The sequence below is a fragment of the Chrysemys picta genome, chromosome 1 (assembly GCF_011386835.1).
Source record: "Chrysemys picta bellii isolate R12L10 chromosome 1, ASM1138683v2, whole genome shotgun sequence".
Classification (NCBI taxonomy): Eukaryota; Metazoa; Chordata; order Testudines; family Emydidae; genus Chrysemys; species Chrysemys picta.
Window position 1 is genome coordinate 311,553,689 of NC_088791.1, and position 9,788 is coordinate 311,563,476.

Here is a 9,788-nt window from a genome sequence, read left to right on the forward strand (position 1 = left end):
TGTAAATTAGTCTGTGCACCTTCAGTTACAGACAGGGAAGTCCACCCTGTATTTCTGTTTACCATGTTATTAGCATGTAACCGTGCTTATGTTAAAACACAGTGAGCCATGTTATCTTACTGGATCTGAGTTGCACAGGATTCTGGAAGTGCCCCAATGGGAAGAGGTCTATTCTCAAACATAATGCAAACTAAAAAAAACCAACAAATTCTGGAATAAATATTTCTACTAGCATCTGGTCACCTCATCTCAAAAAGAATATAGTGGAACTGGAAAAGGTTCAAAGAAGGGCAACAAAAATGATTAAGGGTATGGAAGAGCTTCCATGCCAAGAGAGATTAAAAAGACTGGGATTGTTCATCTTAGAAAAGAGACGACAAAGGTGAGATATGACAGGGATCTATAAAATCATGAATGGTCTGGAGAAAATGAATAAGGAAGTGTTATTTACGCCTTTATATGAAAAATAAAGGGCACCTGATGAAATTAATAGGCAGCAGGTTTAAAACAAACAAGAGGAAATATTTTTTCACACAATGCACAGTAAACCTGTGGAACTTGTTGTCATGAGGCCAAAAATATAACAGGGTTCAAAAAAAGAATGATATAGGGTCAGGAAGGATAGGTTCATCAATGGGTATTAGCCAAAATGGTCAGGAATGTAGCCGCATCCTCGGGCCATCCATAAACTCCAGCTTCCAGAAGCTGGGACTGGATGACAGGGGTGGATCACTCAGAATTGCCCTGATCCGTTCATTTAGGGTAATCAGATGTCCTGATTTTATAGGGACAGTCCCAATTTTTGGGTCTTTTTCTTATATAGGCTGCCCCCACCCCCTGTCCCAATTTTTCACATTTGCTGTCTGGTCACACTACGTTCATTGCCTCAGAAGCATCTAGCATTGGCCATTGTCAGAGAGAGGATACGGGGCTAGATGGACCATTGATCTATCCCAGCATGGCTGTTCTTATGAGAGCCAGGAACCTTGAGCCTCCAGTCTCAACCCTGAACTCATTTAATTGTTGAGATGGACCCTTAAAAAGGCTAATTCAGGGGATGAGCTTTTCTTCCCCCATTCCAAACTCCACTATTCCCGCCAGCTTCCGTCTCCTGCTTCCAAGCAGCTCACATTGGCAAGAAGCTCTCCAGCGAGTCGCTGAATCAAGCTCTTAAGGAGCTTCACAATGAAAAGAATTTTCTCCCCAGCACAATGAGACTATATTTCTTCTCAACAGATATGCCAGTAGCACCTGGTCATCTATCACAGGGGCCATTCTACACTGTTCTCCAGCCAAGTTTCACTTCAATGCCTGATTTAGGAACAGGACTCCCTGAGAGGTTTCAGAGTAGCAGCCGGGTTAGTCTGTATCCGCAAAAAGAACAGGAGTACTTGTGGCACCTTAGAGTCTAACAAATTTATTAGAGCATAAGCTTTCGTGGGCTACTGCCCACTTCTTCGGATGCATCTAATAAATTTGTTAGTCTCTAAGGTGCCACAAGTACTCCTGTTCTTTTTGAGAGGTTTCAGGATCTCTGAGAAAATTAAACGGGACCCTCCTCAAGTCCAAGTGCCCATCAACTTTCAGGTCATATTACAGTACTTGGAACTCCTTCTCCCATTGTTCCTTAGAGTATGACTATTAAATTCTTCTTCAAGTGATGATCCCGATGTGTATCCCACATGTGAATGAGCATGCATGCCATGCACCTGGGTCCGGAAATTCTTCAGAACCGTGTCCGTTGACCCGCACATGCACAGTAGCCTCCCTCATGCTCCCGACCGAGAATATAAGAGACAGTGCGGATTGATGCTTCTCTAGTTCCTTCTTATTGCCATATGGCCTGAGTCAGAATCATGTCCTTCTTCAATGCATGCATAACCTGTAAAGTAAAATCCTTGTAAATAGTTTTATATCTTAGCGTAGTAGTTATAGTTAGTATAGTATGAGCAGCAAAGAGTCCTGTGGCACCTTATAGACTAACAGACGTATTGGAGCATGAGCTTTCATGGGTGAATACCCACTTCTTCGGATGCACCCACGAAAGCTCATGCTCCAATATGTCTGTTAGTCTATAAGGTGCCACAGGACTCTTTGCTGCTTTTACAGATCCAGACTACCCCTCTGATACTTAGTATAGTATATAATTAGTATAGAATAGTCATGTCTGTCGTCCCCCCCCACCCCCCGCAAAGTCAAGGGAAATCCTCCCTGGCCCCAGGACTATTCCCAGAGTCCCAGGGTTCAAGAATTGCATCTTCTGCCCTTGCTCCTTCTCCATCAGAGATGAGCATCCACGGTCCCTGTACTGTCTGGGTGAGGCAGATCTCTCTGCAAAGTGCAGTATCTGTCGATCCTTCTTTCCCAGAACTAGAGAGGCCCAAGAGCTCTGACTAAAAAAGTTGCTGGTGGAGCAGGCAGTGAACTGCGGTGCACTGGTGTCTATCTCTATTAGGCCACATGGCTGCATGCACCTGCGTGCCGTTCACCAGACTTCACTTGTAGTGCCTCCAAGCTTGGATCCACTCCACCTACCAACCAAACAGGCATCGCATTGACTCCCCCATGACTGTTCCCACCAGAGTTCTCACCTCCTTCGTTTGGTGGTCCAACCCAAAGAAAGTCATGGCAGGGATTCCCTTCAGCCCTCCCATACCAAGGGCCACCATCTTGACAGAAGTTCCCTTACTGGGTGGGAGTGCTCACTTGGACTACCACATTGATTGGGATACCTGGACCCCAAGAGAGGCCAGGCTACCCATAAACTTACTGGAACTGAGAGAGTTCCAGCTTGCGTGCAAGACCTTCCTTCTCCTCATATGCTCGCTCCATGTGGAGATAATATCACCACAGTGGTCTATATAAACAAACAGGGAGGAGTGAGATCTCGTCTCCTCTGCCTGGAAGCAGTCAGACTTTGGAACTGGTGTATCAGAAACCACATTAGAATACAGGCCACATATCTCCCAGGTGTTCATAACTCCCTGGCAGACAAATTAAGCTGCAGCTTCTCTGTAGACCTTGAATGGGAGATCCACGACACAGTTCTAACCAACACATTCACACAATGGGCCACTCCACTATGGGACCTCTTTGCATCTCAGATGAACAGGAAACTTCCTATGTATTGCTCCATGGGAGCCACAGGCTACGATTTCCAAGGCGACGCTCTCCTGAATGGACAACCTCAGATACGCCTTTCCTCCCATCTCCCCACTACTACAAGTTGTTTGGAAGAACCATTGCAACAGAGCCACCATCATCCTAGCATGCTATTGGACCAGACAGTTCTGTTTCACAGAACTCCTAATGATGGCTGCACGCCCATTTATCAGGATTTCCAAACCCAGGATAGGGGGAAAATCAAGCATTCCACTCCACCTCCTGGCCTGGTGTTTGGAAGCGCATCGGAAATCGAATGTTCAGGTTCCACCCCGTTCAGGAAATCCTTAACCAAAGTAGAAAAGATTCTACTAGCACCTGCTACCTGGCTAAGTGATGGCGCTTTTCAGCCTGGGCACATCATCACCAACATTCGCTTGATACTGTGGGCATCCCAGTTATCCTAGATTATCTCCTCTCCTTAAAGCCTTCAGATCTGGCCCTCAGTTCGCGCTGGGTACACCCATCAGCGATTGTTGCCTTCCTCTCTCCAGTGCAGGGATGATCTGTCAGTATGCACCTGGCTACTGTGCGATTTATGAAGGGCTTGAGCAGGACCTTCCCACCGATCATTAACCCTATGCCTCAATGGGACCGTAACCTTGTTCGGTCAATGCTCACAAGTCCACCCTTCGAACTTATGGCAGCATGCGCCATGATAACCCACCTGACCATGAAGGTGGTGATCTTAGTTGCCATCACTTTGGCCAGAAGAGTCAGTGAGCTAGGAGCCATGATGGCAGACCCTCCTCATACAAGTATTTCACAAAGAGAAGGTCTCCTTTAGGTTACACCCCAAATTCTTCCCCAAGATTGCTGCTGAGTTTCACATCAATCCATCAATACATTTACCTGTATTTTTCGCAAAACCCCATGCTTCTGCTGAAGACAAGAGACTTTACTCCCTCATTGTCAGGTGTGCCCTGACATTCTATCTGCAAACAACCAAACCCCTCACACAATCTCTGAGACTCTGCTGTTTTGAAGCATTCTAAGCATCCTGAAACTCACTTAGAAATCCTCTCTGAGGATATGGCTTGATCCCAAGATCTTTCTACCATGGCAACAAACTTTCCCTGTCCTGGGGGCAGTGTTCCCTCTAATTTTTCTCACCCATGTGCGGAATGAATTTTGTTATGTGCACCGATATGGAGGTGATGTGTCACCTTCATATCCGTGCACATAACAAAATTCATGTGGTGGGGGTGGGGCTGAGAGATTCGGAGTTTGGGAGGGGGCTCAGGGCTGGAGCAGAGGGTTGGGGTGCAGGTGTGTGAGGGCTCTGGCTGGGGGTGTGGGCTCTGGGGTGGGGCCGGGGATGAGGGGTTTGGGGTACAGGAGGGTGCTCTGGGGCTACAGCAGAGAGAGAGGATTCCCCCCAGCTCTCTCTCCCCACAGCAGCACCTGGGCTGGAGGGGAGAGGCGCCTCTTGCCGCTGCGATGTGTCTGGGACTGGGGCTGCAGGATAGGCGCCTCTCCCCCATCTGCAGCAGGTCTGGGACGGGGGGGGGGGGGCTGCCCTGGCTGTGCCTGGGGCTGGGCCGTGCTGCCCCGGAAGATCCGAGCGCCCCAGCCGCAGTAGGTCCGGGCCGCATCCCTGTTGGGGCTGGGGGAGGAGCGCCCCGGCAGGCCCCTAGGCAGGTTCTCTGAGACCCTGCACAGGGCTAAATAGGCTGCTGTGCAGCCACACAGCTTACAGGGAACTTAGCCTGGGGGTATTACATAGGGTTACCATACGTCCGGTTTTTCCCAGACATGTCCGGCTTTTCGGCAATCAAACCCCCGTCCGGGGGGAATTGCCAAAAAGCCGAACATGTCCGGGAAAATGCCGGCCGGGCACTTCCCCTCCCGCGGCGGCTCTGCTCCTTCCCTGACTCTTTGGCTCTGTTTAAGAGCCGAGCTGCCCGAGCGCTATGGGCTTCAGGCAGCCCCTTTGCCTCCGGACCCTGCGCCGCCAGCCGGGCACTTCCCCTCTCGGGCTCCGGCGGCGCAGGGTCCGGAGGCATGGGGGCTGCCCGAAGCCGGTAGCGCTCGGCTCTTAAACAGAGCCGAAGAGTCAGGGGAGGAGCAGAGCCTCCGGCCGCGGCGGTTCTGCTCCTCCCCGACTCTTTGGCTCTGTTTAAGAGCCCAGCGCTACGGGCTTCGGGCAGCCCCCAGGCCTCCGGACCCTGCGCCGCCGGAGCCCAGGAGGGGAAGTGCCCGGCCGGGGGCGCAGGGTCCGGAGGCATAGGGGCTGCCCGAAGCCCAAGCGCTACCAGCTTCACGGTTTGCCAGGCAGCCTCCAGACCCTGCGCCCCCGGCTGGGCGCTTCCCCTCCCAGGCTCCAGCTGCGCTGGGGAAGCGCTGGCCGGGGGCGCAGGGTCTGGGGGCTGCCCGGCAAACCGTGAAGCCGGTAGCGCTCGGGCAGCCCTTTTCGTGTGGCTGGGAGTGGGAGGGAGGAGGGGGCGGGGTTAGGGCGGGGTTGGGGCGGAGTTGGGGCGGGGCTGAGGTGGGAAATGGGGGGGGGGCGGGCCCCGTGGAGGGTCTTCTTTTTTAATTGGTTAAATATGGTAACCCTAGTATTACAGCTCACTCAACGCGAACACAAGCTGCCTCCACAACATCCTTATTGGATGTTCCACTGCAGGACATTTGCAGGGCAGCAACTTGGAGCTCTTTCCACACGTTCACGACACACTCTGCTCTAACTCAAGCCGCAACTGCGGATGCAGCTGTAAGGATGACAGTACTACAAGCATTTCTGCTACCAGCTTCCCCTCACCCTCCTCCAGTCAGAACACCATTTGCCAGTCACCCACATGTGGAATACATTTGGGGACCATCACTCGAAGAAGAAATGGAAGTTACTTAGGGCTTGTCAACACTACAAAATAAGGGTGACTTAAGTTAGGTCGACCTACAACCACCGTGGTAATTACATCAGCTGTTGGTGTACCCCCCCTTCCGCCGGTGGTGCGTGTCCTCACCAGGAGCCCTTGCACTGACTGAAGTGGGGCATTGACAGCCGAAGTCTGGGGCACTGACAGCTGGGCGGGACTCCCCCACCTGGCCCCAGGGCTGACTAGGTGTCAAAGACATTGTTGCCCAGTGCTGCACGTTCTCATTCCTAATATTCCAGACAAGCCTCATTTTAAAATAGTTCCAGGCTTCACAGGAGTCAGTTCTTGAGCCTTCCCTTTTACTATATCAATAATTTGGCATCCCCTGGGTGTTGTCAGAGACCTGAAATTCTTTCTCAACAGAACTTGAGAGTTTAAAAAAAAATCAAAATGTGTTTGTCAGAAGGATTCCCGTTTTGTGCAGGCCAAAAGGATATGCATCTCGGAGACTTACCCCAGAATATTAAAGCTTGCTCCACTTGGGATACGTTAACCTCTTGACTGAGAAAAATCAATAAGGTTTGTCAGGCTGTCACCTGTATATCTACACAATCACCCATTTCTCTAGGGTAGATGAAGAAGTGTCTTCAGATGTTGCAGCTAACTGTAATGTAGTGGGAACAGTCCCCTGGAAACACTAATCAGAGTTAAGGCTAAGATTTTGTCACGGATATTTTTAGTAAAAGTCACGGACAGGTCACGGGCAATAAAGAAAAATTCACGGAAGCCCGTGACCTGTCCATGACTTTTACTAAAAAATATCCGTGACAAAATGGGGAGCTCAGCTGCGGGGCCCCGCACCGCCTGCAGCTGCTCGGCAGCTATGGGGGCCACTCCAAGCTCTGGGGCCCCCACCACCCATGGGAGCTTGGAGCTACATGGGCCCCCACTGCCCGCAGCCACTTGGAGCTCTGGGGTACCCCTGCTGCCCATGGTGGCCGGAAGCTCTGGAGATCCCCCGCGGCAGTCAGGATTTCCGGGGACCCCCTTCCAGGCGGGGAGGGGTACCCCACACCTCCTGGCCGCTGCAGGCAGCGTGGGGACCCTGCAGCTCCCAGCAGCTGGGAGGAGGTTGCTGGAAGTCATGGATTCTGTGACTTCCACAACCTCCGTGAAAAAATTGTAGCCTTAATCATAGTCTCCTCTCGGATTTAGCATCTCACACAGTCTGGGTTTCTCAAGTTCTGCTAGGTATGATATTACAGACGATGAGAGACTTGAGCAGAAAGGCAAATTTGTACTTATCAGAGAATTCTATTTCTGTGACGTCTTTACAGATTCTCCACCAAGAAACCAACCCATTGGCTTGTTCTCAGTAGTAATTAATATCTAGCTCTGACATAATGCTTTTCAGACAAAAGAGATCAGTATCATTTGCCTCCTTTTACAGATGTATATTATTAGTTAGGTTGTCATAGAAAGAGAGTTATCGCCTGGTTAGAGTGGGCTGCTCTAGAGACGAGGGAAGAGTGACAAAAACTTAGCAGCAGCTTGTCCTAATCACATTGGTGACACGGCCCATGTTCCAGAAGAGGGGAGACACGTCACAAAAATCTAATTCGCTGGTAAAACCAAACGTGCTCTTCCCCCACCGCGCCAGTAGTGTAATATAGTAATGTCTAACTGTGATTATCATCTCTAATTGGTTCCATTGTGCCTTTGTTCTCACTTTTTCAGATGGGTATGCATTTTCTCAAGAAGAACATGGAGTTGTTTCTCAGTCTCAAGTTGTTCGATCCTACGACACTACCAAACAGAGAGCTGGAGTAGAATAACACAGTTCTTTCCTGGATTGGTGGTGGGAGTAATGAGATTTGGATCAATGCATCCACTGTTAACGCATCCTTGACTAAGGTTGGCAGCAGCAGCCAAAACACCGGAACACTCATTTCTGTGGCCTTAGCCAACACATTTATTATGTATTCCCCCTGCAGACCTTGAGCACACATTGTGGGGAAATCATTGTTTTAAATCTAGCGCAGTGCTCCGCCTAACTTTTGTTTATGTTGTTATGAAGCATTTGACTGTGCTATGTGAGGTGTGAAATTAAAAACATTATGTTTTACCACTATTTAAAACAGCAGTATAAATTGTTCTGGGAGAAAAGTAAAGAATTTATGTTCCATGAGAAATTGGCCTTTGCTTAATTGGAATGGGGTACTGACATTTCCTGTTTTGTTACTTACAGATTAAGTACACAGAGCTGCATGTGAGTCTTACTCTATAACATTCACTGTTTACTTTAGCTGATTGAATTTTGAAATGGACAAATTAGGTATAAACTTTTTGATTGAACAAAACAACACAGTATATGGTAGGCTGGAAAAGTTAAGTGCTTATTTTGCATACCTAGTCTTGACAAATTAACACAGTATGGCAATTCAGTCTATAAAATATTTCATGACCTTTTACAGGATTCTTTATCTTAGCTTTCTTTAAAAAACGTATTCACATGGAAAGTATCTATAGATCCCTCGGGTCGCATGGCAGGACAGGTGCAGTGATTGCATGCGTTCTGCACAGGGAATATCCAAAAATATACAACCCTTTCCAACAGTTTTGTGCATTGTACGTGGATGAGAACTTCAAATCTGGGCACGAGACATCCCTTTTTAAACTACACCGCTACCTCGATATAACGCAACCTGATATAACACGAATTCGGATATAACGTGGTAAAGCAGTGCTCCGGGGGGGGGGGGGAGGCTGCGCAGTCTGGTGGATCAAAACAAGTTCAATATAACACAGTTTCACCTATAACACGGTAAGATTTTTTGGCTCCCGAGGACAGAGTTATATTGAGGTAGAGGAGTATATAACAAAACATCAAGAACTGAAATGCTCAGTGTATCTTCCATGTTATTCTGCAGCAAGGAAGCAACCTCCAGCAAAGAGTTGGGTAGTGCAAGGATTATTGGGATTCATAGGAGTGAGCAGGGACAGAAACTGCTTCAACATTTCCTCCCAGTGCTGAGGTTCACATTCTCCTTTCTAATGTCTGAAAATCTGGTGCCTTTACATCCTCTGCTGGTGAATTCTATGTAAACTCATGGGACAAGAATACATTTTGGACTGTCACATGCCAAAATGTGCATAATGTCTGCGCAAGAAGGGAACGGCTGTAGAAAAGATCAGTGCGCGTTACCAAATTCTCTGTGGCCATGGAGTCTGGAGGGAACTCGTACCCAAAAAAACCCAACTTTGAAACGGGGAAAAAAAGCCTCTTTCTGCCCAATGCTTTGGAGACATTGTTTGAGCACATTTCAGCCTTTTGAAAAGCTCACCCCCGAGCACTGCCACAGCTGCTTTAGAGTAAGTGAGGGATGATTGCACCAGTTCATGTTGTCACATAAAAGCATTACTAGCCATGATGGGAAGAGAAGGCCAGCTGTTTGTGGGTTCAACTGGGCCAGTTCCCTTCCTAGATCTGATCCAACAACTGAGTACTCCCCAGATTTCCTGAGATATGTTCTGAATCCAGCAAGCTGGAAGGAATGCTGGTTGTACTCAGGGCCGCCGAGAGCGGGTTTGGGCCCCGGTGAAAAAAAAATTTCGGGCCTCCCAGCAAGGGCGGACCGGCTAAACAGGGCTAACAAGAGGTGGGGGGGAAGCCGGGCCCCCTTCCAGACCGCCGGGCCCTGGTAATTTGTACCGGCTTCCCCCCCCAGCTCTCGTCAGCCCTGGTTGTACTGACTTACTTTCTGAATGGGACAGGCCTGCTATTGCCTGTGTTGGAAGTATGCAAAA

The 9,788-nt window shown here is 49.1% G+C and overlaps 1 protein-coding gene across 6 annotated transcripts in view; it reads left to right on the plus strand.

Moving 5' to 3' along the window:
* The window catches only part of ATP8A2 (ATPase phospholipid transporting 8A2), a 631,188-nt gene extending 623,015 nt beyond the window's left edge, over positions 1-8,173 (plus strand). For 5 of the 6 annotated variants that reach the window (XM_005286691.4, XM_065581436.1, XM_005286690.4 and 2 more), the window contains one exon: positions 7,719-8,173. In XM_005286691.4, coding sequence (XP_005286748.2) covers positions 7,719-7,816 — 98 coding nt within the window. In that variant the 3' untranslated portion in view covers positions 7,817-8,173. The remainder of the gene's footprint in view (positions 1-7,718) is intronic. The other variant, XM_042842871.2, reaches the window with a different exon arrangement.
* The last annotated feature ends 1,615 nt before the right edge of the window (positions 8,174-9,788 follow it).